Here is a 16,249-nt window from a genome sequence, read left to right on the forward strand (position 1 = left end):
AAAAAATAAAGTTTGTAACAATTCAGCAAAAATAAAATATTATATAGAACCACTTCAAAAACGAATAAAAAACATTAGAGGGGGTTTAAGACTTTCAAAAATTTAAAAATATGTGCGAAGATTTCTTAGGATAATTTTTAAGGTATTTCTGAATTTTATGTCTTAGGCTCATTTTTGCTGAGGCATTTCTAAATTATGCTGCAAAATTTAAAATTAAAAATTTAGCAGTATTATGAACTAAAAAAGTAAAAGTTTCAATAAATTTAATTTTTGTGAAGATTTTTAGGGAGAAAACTTTAAAATGTGTACGTATTTAATAAAAAAAAAAATTAAACATATTCTATAATCTTAGCTGACTTCACATTCCTATGCGCTACAGCACAGCTACATATCTATAAATCCGCCAATGTCTTCTTTACCTATAAATGAAGAATAAACTCCACAATAATTTAACAGCATTTAAAACAGTTAAAAGACTATAACCAGAACAGCACTCGCCTTACGAAAATATACTAGTAAAATAGCATGTCAACACGCTAAGCGCATACGGTTACAAATCGGGGCAGGGTAGCACTGAAACTTTAATGAGAAAAGTACTTTAGTTACGAAACAACAAAAAATTGTGTGTCAAAGTTCTATTACCAAAGTGCAGGGTTAATTGAATTTTAACACACCTTGAAAGCAGCTGTCCTTTTTCACTTCGCAGATTTCTCAGTCAAACTATCCACCATAAGAATATGGATGCACGAAAAGGATATTGGCAAGCTGACACGCATCCTTTGGGCCGGGCAAGGCAGTCGGCTATGCCAGCAGGCGAGCACAAATCCGCGTGTCAAGCGTTTCTTGGCAGCGGTGCCATATGTGATGGTGAGTACGATTGGCCAATAATAATCTAAGATTTGCCAAAGGCAATGCTCATAAATAAACAAATTTTGTGTTTTTGCATTAAAATCATATTTTCTGCGCAAATATTTTTAGAATTCGATCAAGGACGTACATCAAGCCGTCATCGACAATAATTTGGAGACGTTGCAGGCAAAAATGGAGTCACCGGTGCCACCGGCGCTCATTACCTGTCGCGATGCGAATGGCCTGAATCTTATACACAAAGCGGCTGGTCTGGGGCATACCAAGATACTCGAGTATTTGATTGGCATTTGGCCGGATGGCGCTGCAGAAACGGATATAACGGGAAAAACACCGTTACATTGGGCGGCAAGTCACAAAAATAACATGCGCTGCTATACGCTACTCACGGAGGCCGGCTGCGATGAGGAGGCCTTGGATTATGTAAGTGTAAAGTGTTTAAAACATGTTTGTTGTTTCTGTTGCTGTTTTACATAATATCATATCGGTAAATTTACTGCAATTGCGTGCCATGCGTCAAAGTGTCGTGTTGTAATTGAAAATAAAATTTCAATCATATTCAAATGGAATTGCGTGTGCTCCAAAAACTCACTTTTATTCTTCTTTTTTAAATATTTCTGTTTTCGTTATATTTAGAAAATGAAATCACCTACTTACTATCGCCACAAGCCGCACGAAATCGAACGCGCCTTCTTGGTTTACGTGCCGGAGGCGCCACGTGTCTCACCAGATGTCGCCACCGACTGGGAGGCGCTGAGCGAAGATATCGGCGATGGTGGCAAGGTGAGTTCTTTGATTGGCAGCTGTCGTTGATTGCGTTATGAGATTTCTCTTTAATCAAGTTTTCTAGATTTGTCAATAATTATCATGTGTGTATTTATGTATTTATGCATGTACGCATTTGCGTTCTGTTTCTTTCGTTTACCCCCTCTCCCTATCCTATCCCGCCACCCATCCGGTTTGTGTTCGTTCTTTTTCTAACAGAAATTAGATATTAAAATACCAGATACGAATGGTTTTCATGGTCGCACCACTGACGACAGTATTGAAAATACATCCGAGGTGGACTTGAATGATGGGTGAGTATCTGTGTTGTTTGCGTAGTGAGTTGGTAGTTGTAGTGGCGAATTTGTAGTCGTACATTGCGTTGCTCTTTGGCGGAAAATGTTAATTTTTGGAATTTTGCGCACAAAACTGGAGATATTCGAATATTAGTTATAATTTTGAAGAAGTCTTGAATCTTGTCAGATTCAAAGCACATACATATTTCAATCTTAAAATACGAATATATAATATAAATCGTAAGATTAGTATTTTAGGAACGCATTCATTGGTAACTGGAATCCTTCCATTAGTATTTGCTTTCATACGAGAACCAAGCTCTCGAATATGACACTAATTAACTAAATTTGTTTAAGTTTTGATTTATATGACTTTATATTCGAGTTTTATGTGACGTTATAAGATTTCTTCTGACGAAATATTATTCTAAATTTTTTAAAATATATATATTTCTAGTTAAACGCGTTGGTGTGTTCACAATTACTAGTTAAACGCGTTGGTGTGTTCACAATTACTAGTTAAACGCGTTGGTGTGTTCACAATTACTAGTTAAACGCGTTGGTGTGTTCATTGTACTAAAATGATCGATTCAATACGCTGAAAATATTATTGACGAATAAAGGCGAAAAAAATCAAAGTTATTGTTCTTGAAGTTTAATTTTAAAAATTATTGATATAAATATTTGTCAATTGAAAAATTAATTTTTCATTGTCAATTTGCGGATGAATATATTTTTGTTTAAATTTTGAGCACATGATTTTGTTTGGAAAAGGAATTTTTTTTATTTGTGTATTGTTTTAATTTAACATAATTGAGCTATAAACTATCCTATCTTTTAAGTAGGATCAAATTGGAATCACACTATAACCTTTTTTTTAAATCGGTTCAATAGCTTATCAGTTCATCGCGAACAAACAACGTGACATGTAATTTTTATATATAAATATATTAATTTTTTAATCGCAATGCCACCATAAATACTTATATACTTATAAATATAAAAAAGCTAAACGAATTCCAAACTTTAACATTTTCTTGCATGCCAGATTTTTTAAAATAATTAAAATACTATTTACAATTCAAAAATTGAATGCTAAAGCTAATAGAGAGCTTTCAGTAAACATATCTACACATAGTAAAATATTTTGGAAGTGCCACAGAGTGGTTTTTAGCTAAAGTTGAATTAAAAATTGCATAAATATATGTTTTTTTATAAATAAATATTATGTTTTTTGTGTAGAGCTTTTTGACAATTTTTTGTATAACAAATAACCGTTTCCTTAAAAAACACCGCATACACAATACCGTTGACACAAATTCAAACTCAAACATTTTGCGTTACACCACAAAAACAACATTCAATCACAAAGCGTAAGCGCAACGGACGAGGAGCCACCTGCCGCAGCAATTACCAATGGCAATGATGATGACTCAGCACCACAAACGCCAGAAAAATATGACGAAGAAGCAGCAAATGATGCACAGGAGGGTGGTGAAGAAGAGCCAGCACTGACAAATGGTGCGACGGAGACAAACGAAGTTAATGGGCATGACGAAGCTGAGGCAGACGTCGAAGCCGAGGACGTGGAGGCTGCAGGTGAAGAAGCTGTGGTCGCAGATTCTGAAGCTCCGGCTGAGGCTGAGCCTGATGTTAAGGCTGACGGCGAAGCCGATGCTCAAGCCAATCCAGAGGTAGAAGCCACAGAAGCGGAGGTGAGTTGCACATTTTCGCTAAGCACCCATCCTGTTGTAATGACATAACTACATTTGTTTGATCACGTACACACCAAATGTCAACTACTTTCGAATTTTTATTCAAAATGCACCCCGTTTGAATGCTATAAATGCAAACAACTAGTGAAAGCTAGTAGCTTATAATTGTTGTCGCTTTGGTAGATTTTCGATTTTCGCTTGTAGTTTAGTATGCACAAATTTCTGGAAGCTTCACTGAACTTTTTATTTACTGAATTTGTAAAAAAATATTGTTGGATTGGCAATTTGTTTTATTCAAAAATGCTTTTTTGGTAAAGGAAATTAGAGAACGATGAGTAGCTCAGAATTAGTGACTATTTTCCAACTCTCAAAAGTAAGCCATTGTCGGCATTGATGCGTCTTTCGAATTTCCGATGTTTTTGTTACATTTTTTAAAAATACATATTTTTGAAAATATACACAGACAACATTTTTGTGTTTTTTTAATACTTTTATTTTTTTTTACTACTCGGTCAGCGGCTTAAGACACGACAATTTATAACTTTATCTGTTAACTTAAGCTCATTATAATTTAGTTTCAAGTTTTGTGCTGATTTATTTACCATTAAAAAATATTTTGAATTTTGAAAAAAAAAAAGATGCAAAAAAAAATTTTTTGCTTGTTTTTTGTATTCAAACATACAGAAAGATATCAGTCGACAATTGTTTACTTTTGCAGACTAATATGAAAGCTTTAAATCACACAACAACAACCAAAAGAAATGGGAACGAAGAGCATGCGGAGCAGAAAGATAGCGAGGCAGCGACAACAGCTGTGGACGATAGCAAGGATTCGGCAGAGAGCGAGTTTGTTGAAAAGGAGACGAAAAGTAAAGAAACAGAGGATACAGACACTGTAGAAGAGAAAAAAGAAGAAAGTGAAGAGATAACTCACGAATATAGTGAATCGAACGTGAAAGAGCGCGATGAAATGAAAGATGAAGAGAAACCGAAGACAGCCGAAAAAAGAGAGTCGGACAATATGGAAAATGAAACAAAAGAGAGTGAATCCACCGTGAAGGAGAAAGACGAAATGAATGATGAAGAGAAACCAAAAACCGCTGAAAATAAGGAGGTAGACAATACGGAACATGAAACAAAAATTAACGGGGTTAAAGAAAATGAAATAGAAGACTACGAAACTAAAAATACTGAGGGGAAAATTGAAGAGGCAAAGATCTACGATTTGGCGATAGAACCTCGTATTGAGAGTGGAGACAACCAAATGGAAAAAGACAAGGAACAGACACCAACAGGTGAGACAGAGGAAAAGCAAACAGAAGTACAAGCGGCAAAGGACGCAGAAGCAACGAGCGGCGATAAGGAAGAGAATAAAGTTGATGAAGTACAGCATGTTGGAGAGCACGCTGCTGATCATAACAGCGATTCAGAAGTAAATGAGTTGAAAGGAAACGTTAAAAACGCAGTTGACGAGACAACAACGGCTGATACAACAGAAGCAGTAAAGGATATAGTAAAAGAAGTAAGTGAAGATGTAGATGCTAAAAAGGTAGAATTAGAGGAGACCAGAAAAGAAGGCGAAATAAATGAGAATGAAGATGAAAGTTTAAAAAGAGAAAACAAAGAAAGTGATAGCGAAAGTAAAGTAAGTGAGACAGAAATATTAGCAAATGAAAAAGGAAAAGAGGATACAACCAACAAAAGTGTTGTTGCAGAAAATGAAAGTAAAGACAATGATGCAGAAGTTCAGAAAGACAAAGCTACTGAGAAAGATGAAGCAAAAGAAACCCAAGAGCATGTATTGCTAGAAGATAAGGAAAGTAATATTGAAAAGGATGAAAAGAGTGCTGTGGAGAATGTAAAAGAGATTGCAGTGGAAGCGGAAGAAGCTAAAAAGGGTGATGGTTTAACGGAAAATGCAGAAGAAGAAACCAATTTGCGTGATGAGAAAGAAAAAATAATAGAAAACAAAAATGAATTCCAAAATGAGGCTATAAATTCAGAAAGTAAAGAAAGCAAACACGAAAAAGACGTAGAAAATAAAGACACAACAAACGGTGACAACACTAAAAGCGCACAGCCCAATAAAACAATGAAAGATTCTCGAGAAAAGATCAATGAAAATAATGATGGAGAAAAAAGCATACAAGAAGCAAATAATGCAAACGATAAGACTGAAGAAGAGGAAGTAAGTAAGAAAACAAAAAAAGAAGTTTTAGAAAATAATGAAAATGACATAACAGAAAATGTGTTGCCACAAAATGGCGGCTTAGAAGTCACATCTGAGCAACAAAACAAAGAAATAGGCGAATATATGAACAAAGAAAAATTGGAAACAATAGATGAGCGTGCAAGTAGCAACAGCGAGCATGTGGGTGGCAAAATTCCACGCTTGACCACAGCCAAATTAAGTAGGGGCAAGCGAAATGGCAGCGCAAAGCGAAGTGGTAGTGGGAAGAAGAAGAGCGATGCATTGGTGGAGGGCGAAAACGAAAGTGATGGTGAATATGATGAAGACGACGAAGACGAGGTACAATACGGCATGCTCTAAAGACATAAAAACTACAAGTTTAACCAAGAAAATTATTTGAGAAAACAAAAAAATCCACACAGCATTAAAAAGAGCACACACGAGAAGATATTTTTTGAAATTGAAATAAATTGCGCTACGCAATTTTATTAAAATGTTGTTGTCTTTTACGAGAACGTCCAAGGTGACTAAAAAAAAATCGTTGCGGAAAAACTACTCAAAATTATTGACATCCTCAAATATCAAAAAAAAAAAAAAAAAAAAAAATTCGTAACTGTTTATAATCACTAATTGAGTAATGAAGAATGCAAAACGAAAGCAAAAACCAACTGTAATAGTTCTTGTGATGTACGCTGCTGTAACCAGAAATGTAGCTAATTATATGTATACGTACTGTATTAGCCAATGCACTACTCTAACTATCCCATAACTAACTATTGTACCGAATATATTTATAAAAATAAATTTTGCAAAATTTAACACACAATAATTGGACTTATTTATGTATGTGTTTGTAAAAGTGGTAGCGGTTATTGAAACTATTAGCATAACTTTGAAGTATGTATTTCTAAAATCGATATAACATTCACACTTTTAAAAAATTATGTAAGATAATACAAATACCTATACTATGTACGTGCGAATTATTAATATATGTAAACGTTTAAACTAAATTGAAAGTGTTTTGTAATTTTGTAAAGATCACCTATCCCGTAGACCACACCCCTTGTTAGTTAAGCGTTTCTAAATAAGTAGCTATGAATCTTTTCTACACTTAATTTGCACAAATGATGGTTCTTCTCTTCTTCCTTGTGTAAGTATTTTTGTACTTCATCTACAGTATTAGAGGTAAAGAAGTGAGAAAGTTTAAGTCAGCGATTTGTTGGAATTGCCAAATAATTTTCTTCGACAGGGTTGAGCTGTTGGGAGATGATAGTACTTTATATACATGTCTTTTGGAAATGTAACTTTTTGAAAATTTCTAGTCTATTGTTAGCCATAATGTTGATTTCGCAAATTTTATCGAAAACCAAAATTGTTCTATGGTTTTGCCAACGCCAAAGTCTAATTACTTTTCACACTCTCCTAAAAATTTTTCGTATCAGCATAAGATGTGTCCGATCTCTGTAATTCATGCACCTCGTATTTCCAAAGAAGAAATAAATATCGTAGATATAGGCCGACGATATAAGCATTTAATAAAACCCTTGAATACTTTAAAACAGATGATATATGATTAATAAATAACAAGTCAAGATTTAAAAAAGATTCCACTCTTATGCGAAGACATTATTAATAATTTACTTTAAATTGTGAAAGATAGCAGTTGCAAACAGACTTAAAGAAGTAAGTTTCTTGGTGTGTTGGAAATGATATGGCATTGAACGATCTGTTTTCCCGCATATCTGTAGAACCTATGTCAAACGTATGCAGTTTTGTTGCTTTGCACACAACTATGAATCCAAACTCAATTTTAATCTTCATCCACTTTCCATGGTTTTTACGAAAATTGGTTTTACATCTTTGCAAGGTCTACGAGGTGTATTCAAAAAGTATCACGAATTTTGTGTTTTTTCAAAAATTATTTATTTATTCATGAATATCTATATATCTACCTTCTAAGTAATCCCCATGAGATATTATACACTTGTGCCAACAGTTTTTCCAATCTTCGAAGCACTTCAAAAAATCATTTTTTTTATCTTATTTAGCTCCTCCTTCGATGCCATCTGTATCTCGTCAAGAGAAGCGTAACGTCGTCCTTTCATGGGCCTCTTCAGTTTAGGGAACAAGAWAAAGTCACAGGGGGCCAGCTCTGGGGAATACGGTGGCTGCGGCATCATTAGTGCGTTGTTTTTGGCCAAAAAGTCGCGCACAAGCAACGATGTGTGAGCAGGGGCGTTATCGTGGCGCAAAAGCCAATTGTTGTCATATCTTCTCGGCCTTCTGAGAACATTTTGTACCACCGATAAACGTTGCTTCGGTCCAAGGTAGCTTCTCCGTATGCCACAGTCAATTTGGAATGCATCCGCGCACTTAATTTCGTTTTTCACACAAAATTTCTTTGATCAATTTTTTTTAATAGGAAAAAATCGAAGACGATCCAAAACACGTGCAAGCAAAGCWKCTGYMAAMAATTAAATGAACATTCAAAATGGCCGAGCTTGTCGGCATAAGTGAGAGACATGAGTACCAACAAAACGCCACAAAAAATTCGAAATTCGAATATACGTAACCTGCGAAAATTCAAAACTCGCGATACTTTTTGAACACACCTTATATATTAGAGTATGGTTCTGTGTTTTGGAACCCTGGTTATCAGATCCATTCGGAGTAGTTAGAGTCCGTTCAAAAGCAGTTTTTACTTTTTGCCTAAAATCATTTTCATTGGGATTCCAGGTTAAATATTCTCCAATATACTAATTGTTTTAAAGTCGTATATATCTACTTACTCTCGCTAGTCGTTCTCTCAACCAGATAGTTTAGGTCTTTACTTTTGAAGTTTTACAGAAAAAAAGTTGAGTTAAACGAACCATTTCACGATTCTCAGGTGTAATAAACTTACTTTAACCTAATTCTGTTGATATTTTTGTTTCAGTAGCTGAGCAGCTTAAGGTCGCTGATTCCGCTCGTTTTCAGACTGCGCCCTTCTCGTAGGTTACGCAGGAGGAGGGTAATCGTTGGGTATATAATAATTTAAGATTGGATTTCACTTTGCACAAGAATATAGAGTAGAGCTTGGTTTGCTAAAAGAAAAAATATTTTTTGCTTTCGTCACGTCGTTAAAGAAGAGGGTTCGTACCTAAATCGTACCAGGAGCACGCCTCGTCATTACAAATTTTGGATTGGAGGTCGTATGAGCTTCTTGCGATTAGTAAGTTTCATCGAATTGTTGCTCATTCTGATAACCACTGCCAAATGTTATCTGACAGTGTGCTGCGTGAATTCTCTTAGCAATTTATAAGGAAGTAAGGATCGCTTATTTCGCTGACTGGGTTGAATAACAATGTTGGCGAGGAAAGACATCTTTCACTTCTTGGTATCCAATGGATGGTATCCAAATAGACAGTTCTGTCATCTCACTTATTCAGAGGTAAACGTACACTTCGTAGAATAATGGGGGCTGTATAAGACTGCGCACTCTACAAATGTAACAAAACACCCTGTTAAGCATTTTCTACAGTTGTGATAAATTCATATAATATTTTCACAAAGCGATGGGCGGTAATTTATATAATATTTTATACTACTATTTCTCAATTCTTGTCGCAGATACATACATATTGATCAATATTATCTGCATGCCACTTCCTTCCCTTGAGAACATCGTGACGAATGGCAAACAAACATGCAAGTGTCAAAATATTTGTAACTATTTTTGCATTCGTCTTTCCCGGAGTGCGATTTGCCATGTTACTAAGTCACTAGTGCTGGCTTATTGCATTCAGTGTTATAATATGTAGTTGCCTCCGTCATTGACACTTCCGTTGCAGCTGTTTCTCGTAACATGTGTTGCATTGCGCCAATTTATCAAAAGTGTTCGATCTGCTAACTGTTGAGGAAGTCATAAATTAGCTCATCGCTTTACGTACACACGAACACTGGTTGGTTACCAATAGTTGCTGCATTCATGGCGTACAATTTCCCTTTGGAGTTTGATTTACTTTATTGATAATGGAATAAATGGTTTAAAAAACACTATTTGTATTAAATACATTATTTCTCAGTGTTATTTTCTGTCTGTAATGTAATGTGTAATGGTAAAAAGGGAAGGCAAGCTTTTTTAAACTTCGAGCGCTATAATATTACATGCGCGGTTATCTGTTGGCAATGTATCTAAATGGCTTGTTATTTGCAGTAAATTAGCTTACTTTTTTTAAGAAGAAATATATAGTTTAATGTGATAATGATAATATTGCTTGTATAATGATATCTTAAGACCAAAATAAACGGGTCTGTTAATGGTTAACAGTGACATATTTATAGCTGTTTCTGAGTTCCAATCGACAGACTTAAAACGTGAAATTATCTGCTCACCGAAATCTTCTCTCAGTAAATCTATTGATTGATGCCATGTGTGGGAAGTGACGATGTCATCCAGAAACCAAATGTCGTCGAGATCTCGAACCTCAATTTCAGGCATCAAACAATCGGTTATCTTGGCATGATAACGGTAAAACTTGACGGTTACAGTCTGATTGGCATAGAAGAGATATGAACCGATGATTAAAACGGCTCACAAACCACACCAAACCGTTTTTTTTTTCTGAATGAAATGGCAGATCTTGAATCTCTTCAGTTTGCTCTTTGTCCAAAATGTGGTAATTTTAATTGTTTACATACCCGTTGAGCCAGAAACGGTCCTCATCGCTGAACAAAATTTAGCTCGAAAACGTCGGATCTTCTTGGAACTTTTCGAGTGCCCAAAGAAAGAAATGATTTCGCTTGGGAAGGTTAAGCGGCTTTTGTTCTAGAACAAGCAGTATTTCGTTCGCTTTTAATTTAAGATCTCGACATAAAATGCGCCAAGTCGTTCTATATGTGGGCGAACGGCCGCGAATCGACTCTCCACGGGTTTCGTGTACACTCTCAGCTACAGCTGGTATATTTTCTTCACTGCGTGCTGGACGTGGTCTACTTGGCCGAATATTATCCAGTAATGAAAGCTGGATCTCAAGATGGGTACAGGTGTTGCGAAGAGGACTCTTAGTAGGGCGATTATTTTGACCATAAAATCAATGGATCTCATGTCATACGAACTCATTTGTTGTCTGTTATTGTAAATATTGGTCGTTCCGATTAGTCATACTGTCATGCTTCATGTGCTAAGCCTGCAACATTTGAATTGATCCCAGATACATCCGAGATTAGTTGTAACTAGTTTCTTAAATAATGAAAGTTTTCCTGCTGAAACACAAAAAACTTTTTTTCTTATTTAGCACCGTAGTTAGTTGTTATTGTTTTTTTTCTTCTACTCGTAAACCAAAAAGTAGTGCAATAGCTGTACCGTATTTCTTAGAATTATAATTATTCAAAAAAAAAGAAGCAAAATTTGTAGCATACTAGGAGTGTTTGCTAGATTAAAATCCGAAGCCTTTTGTGACCAACGAACATTTTTCACTTAGCAAAAAGACGAGCATGAAAACGAAAACGAAGCAGCAACAGACAGTGAAAATGAAACTAATAACGGTTACGAATCGGATAATGAACCCGCAGTCGATACCGCATCCGAGCATGAAGCTGAGTCTGAAGCCGACGAAAACGACGACGAGGTACAAGTAGTTACAGAACCACAACCAGCTGATAAGTTGGATGAAAATCACAATGAAGCTAAATATGACAACGGTGATGGTGCCAGTTCGCCGACCTCATCGCTGGCCATTGAAGGCTTCGTGACTGGCGCATCGGAGGATAATAGAGTTCAGTCGCAATCCGCTGCTTATGTACACGAAGTATTAACGCTAAGCATACAAGTTAATTGCTGTGAAGTCTTTATTCATTTTCCGTTATAATTTGATTATTTTATTGTTCTGTTTTATATATTCTTTGAGTTTGAAAGTAGTTGAGTGTTGTTGTTTGGGCCATCAAAATGGTGTTGTGCTATTTAATTAATAAATTTAATTGTTAATAAATGATTTTGTTCATTTGGCTTTTTGGGTTTCCTTCAGTAGTCTTTCTTGGTTATTGTGTGTGTGAGTTTTTATGTGCGTTTTGTTGTTGTAATAAATTTTAAGCCAACTTCTGTGCTTACTTACTAAAACCCGTGTCATAACTCAAGCAGTCAGATATACGTGAAGCCATCGAAGCCGGTGACATGGAGCAATTAGCGCAGGTTGTGCTCAATGGTGATGGTAAGAAGCTGGTGAATATACACTCACATAATCCGGACATACAGGCGTTCCTTAGTAATGTGCCTAACTATATGGTGAGTGTGAAGGATTTTTGATTCTAAAATTATTATTTATTTTTCTTTAAAAATTAAAAACAAAAACAAAAAAAAACATTTTTTTTTTTTGCGTTCTAAGAATTATTAATTTTAATTCTCTATTTTTATTATTTTGGTTAATACCTTTTCAAATTTCATTTGCTTTTATGTACTAGAGTAAAATTCGCCGTGTTCATGAAGCCGCTCGCGAAGGTAGCCTGTTGGCTTTGCAACAAGCTTTGGATCGTCGAAAGTTTGCCATTGCTAAGGATGATATCTCACCTAACGGTGCCACACCACTGCATGTGGCCGTACTGTTCGGTAATACAGGTGAGTCACTCTATACATATGGATTTTTTTCGAAGAAAACTTCGCTATACCTTAAACTTCTTTTCGCAATGCATTAATAACCATAATTTACCATATTTGTTTATTAAAAATTCTTAACTATAAAAGGGAAAGAACAGAACCAATATAGTGCTTATTTAGATTAAAAAAATGTTATACACAATATTTTGTCTTTATCTAGTAGGATAGGTTAGGTAAGGTTAGATGACTGATAGATAATCTAATAATATGTAATCCTTTGTGAAGCCGTAGAATATAAAAACACCTGTGTTTAGACTTATAGATTGACAAAAATATAAATTTGCAAAGGCGCTTAATTTTAACTCCCGCCAGTCTGAAGGTGTTCAACTCTTGATCTCCAAAACGTGTGACAATCAAGAAGAAAGTTTTGAGTTATTTATATATATATATATATTATGATTTCCAACCTTACAGCATGGACCTATCCTGTTAAAAGGCCCACAACTAAGGAGAGGCTAACCTTACTGAAAGTAAAGAGATCAYTAAATCTTCTTCGATCAATCTTGGGCCCAAAGGCTTTTGCGACTGCGCAAGTACCGATGGTGGCACAGCGCTGGCCAAGCTTCCGCGGACCYCAGCTATCCAGTAGTAGAATACAATGGGTTACGGGAGTACCGACCTTCATCAGCTTTACAATTACCTGCGATTCCGGTTAGGCACTCTGCGACTAACCCTGAACGCACTGTAAATGATTGCATGCTAGTATCGCCGCTCTGCTATCTAAGARAATTGTCACCTCTCTAAAAGAGGCCGCACTCGAGCCGGAAAATCCACTGCTACCTTAATGGCTGCAACCTCAGCTTCGAAGAAACTGCAATAGTCAAAAAGTCTGAAACTAGAGTTGATAGGGAGCTCCCGACAGCAAACTCGTCCACCAACCTTACCACCAAGCTTTGACCCATCCACAAAGAASCTGACTGCACTTCTCCTCCAATAAAACTCCTTTGTCAGTATATGGCACTTCCACAGCGGTATAGGGCAATTGATGTCTTTTTTGCTCTCCCTACGATATTTTTTGTTTTGCCTGACGTTGATATATGTAAGTGATTGTTGCAATTCAGAAGCGATTCGCGGATAGAAATTTGTTGCATGAAGTTGTTTTCCGTTACCGCATCACACGCGGACTACTTTACGATTACGCCTTATTTATAGATTCCTAATGATTTTTTGGAGAATATTTAGCTCAARAGCAATCGAAACAGTGACGAAATAAAAAAATAAAAAATGTAAAGTATGGATATCTTCTTTTTGCTGGTGTCCACCTTAGACGCATGCTCCAGCAATTGTGATTACATCAATCACGAAGTCCTTCCACCTCCTATATAGCTTGCTCTGAATTATATTGTACAAAGCTGCCATTCTCTAAGCTTCGAAACAAGTTTAGGAAATAGAGAAATCCTTAAAACTATTCCGCAAAGGAATATCCGATCGAGCTGGTCCCCGACAAGCGTAGGCTGGAAWGCTTTAGGAGCATGCATGATCGCCAAGATCATATGCAAGGGAACGGAAGGAAAACACCAGCTTTCTATTTAGGCTCGAAAGGACGGTGGAAGACCATATTTAACCAATATACATGTAGAACGCGCAGTAATGGATAGATGTATTTTTACTTAACCATATATTTATACATATATATATATTTGGTTGTTTTTTTTTTTGGTAGTTTTATTATGTTAGGTTTTATTTAAAGTGTTAAAATGTGTGATAAAGGTCGCATAGGCCTTTTAGAGCCCGTTTAATTAGTATATACCTATAACAGCACTGCATTCCTTTTAGCACGGAATTCTATTGATTCCAATCTTTTTAAAAATGTTATTCTTGTTTTAAATTATGTGGTATACACATGTGCGCTTATTATCGACATTCTTCCAAATGGATCGTACTTACTTATATAGTATATACTATGAAAATATTACACTACATACAGACAATTATTGATTTTAACTAAAAACTGACCCAAATACAACTTTTCTAGCTCACGCACCCCCAACCGTATGCAGTCTTTCATATATAGAAACGTATTTAATTTATATAATTAATGGCTTTCAATTTTTCACTTGTTATCTTTTCACACAGATATTGTGCGGTATTTGGCGGCACGCTTTCCAGAAACCACCACAATCACCGACAATGATGGACGTACAGCACTACATTATGCCGCCACAATTAATGATAATGGACACTTTTACAATGTACTCACACAGCTCGGTGCCAACAGCAAAGCTTTGGATAAGGTTAGTGGCGAATTCTTTGTAATACTTTAATTTGTTGTGCTGAAAAGCTATTACTACTGTTCGTATGATGAACGATATTCGAAAAAAAACGAAGAGGAAATAATTTATATGCATTCAGCTTTCTAATCAAAGTGATTATTTAATCGAGTCTTTAAATTCATATGTAWACTTGTGTAATGCTGAATTGTTACTCATAGGCCAGGGCTTTACGTTGTCGTTGGATTCACATTTAAAATAAAGAAGTATTGATAATAAACGGAGAGAGCATGATTTAAGTAATTTATGGATTGATTTTTAAATTTTGAATAGGACCACTTGGATATAGCTGTCCGATCAAACTCAAGTTCTTGTATAGAAAACTTTTTTSTTTGACAAAATATCTTCACGAAAATTGGCACAGATTGTTATCTAAGGCAGCGCTATAACATCCGGAAAAAAGTTCAGATAAAACCACTATAGCATATATCTACCATACAAACTGATCGATCAAACTCAAGTTAATGCATCGAAAGCTTTTTATTTGGTCAGATATCTTCACGAAAATTGGTATGTATTGTTACTCAAGGTAGCACTACAACCTTCGAAAAAATTGTTCACATCAGATCACTATAGCCTATAGCTGTCATACAAACTGATCGATCAAACTCAAGTTCATGCACAGAAAGCTTTTTTATTTGACGAGATATATTCACGAAAATCAGCTTGAACGGTATTAAAGTTTCRGTGCAACCAAAGGCAATGTTTTTTCTTGTCATGTGGCTTGATCAATCGATCTTTTTCGATCTGCAATTGTTTATGAAGGTTTTTGCCTCCAAATAAACTTACTTGAGACTAATTCCGAAAAAAAGTTTAACCTGCCTTTCATAAGTACTCTATCCTGCTTTTATACAACATATTTATTAATTTTTATATTTTTCTCGGCAACAGCTAATTACTAATCCAATTTATATCTTGCCACTATAGGCAAAGCACGGCGTATGAGTAACATATCAGCAKTAACTTCCAGTTTAACAATGTTAATTAACATATAAAAAACAATATCACGAAAATCAATAGTTTAGACTACCATTTATTTTTTTGAATAACTGTACATATGCAACTAYCCTATATTGCTTTCAACTTTCGATAAAAATGCAGCTTGGGCACACGCCAGAATTCTATCAAAATAAAGATGACGCCAAAGAAATACTCAACTATAAACAGTTGTTGAGCAATTTTGGCGCTGAGGARCTAGAAGATGAACTGCTTAGTGATCAAGGTAAGGTGCCGTTTCTTTATCATCAATATGCTAAAAAAATTAATCAAAATCATGCATGCTGTTGTAGCTACACCAAGGCTATAGTAACTGCAAATAGTAGGTTGAGCTTTGCTTAGCCGTTAACTAGCGCCCTTACGGGTTTTTCATTCTAATTTTAATTTATTTTAAATGTGTGTCTTTGTTCATCAAATTGCGCACTTGTGTAAATACATATATGTATATAAATTTTTTTTATTCGATTCTCTATTTAAACGAGGCGAAAAGTAGTTCTCGAACACCTCATCTTGAT

The 16,249-nt window shown here is 35.5% G+C and overlaps 1 protein-coding gene across 3 annotated transcripts in view; it reads left to right on the forward strand.

The window, feature by feature from the left end:
- Positions 1–16,249, forward strand: part of LOC108976536 (arginine kinase-like) — a 39,882-nt gene that overhangs the window by 12,012 nt on the left and 11,621 nt on the right. Inside the window, exons 3-12 of one of the 3 annotated variants that reach the window (XM_018945724.1) lie at positions 707–867; positions 979–1,290; positions 1,504–1,650; positions 1,852–1,946; positions 3,301–3,643; positions 11,300–11,626; positions 11,953–12,099; positions 12,276–12,429; positions 14,545–14,702; positions 15,840–15,960. In XM_018945724.1, the coding sequence (XP_018801269.1) occupies positions 707–867; positions 979–1,290; positions 1,504–1,650; positions 1,852–1,946; positions 3,301–3,643; positions 11,300–11,626; positions 11,953–12,099; positions 12,276–12,429; positions 14,545–14,702; positions 15,840–15,960 (1,965 nt within the window). Of the gene's footprint in view, positions 1–706; positions 868–978; positions 1,291–1,503; positions 1,651–1,851; positions 1,947–3,300; positions 3,644–4,361; positions 6,352–11,299; positions 11,627–11,952; positions 12,100–12,275; positions 12,430–14,544; positions 14,703–15,839; positions 15,961–16,249 lie in introns of those variants that run through there. The other 2 variants (XM_018945719.1, XM_018945720.1) reach the window with 2 other exon arrangements.

The sequence above is a fragment of the Bactrocera latifrons genome, unplaced genomic scaffold, assembly GCF_001853355.1.
Source record: "Bactrocera latifrons isolate USDA-ARS-PBARC rearing strain unplaced genomic scaffold, ASM185335v1 scaffold_771, whole genome shotgun sequence".
NCBI lineage: Eukaryota > Metazoa > Arthropoda > Insecta > Diptera > Tephritidae > Bactrocera > Bactrocera latifrons.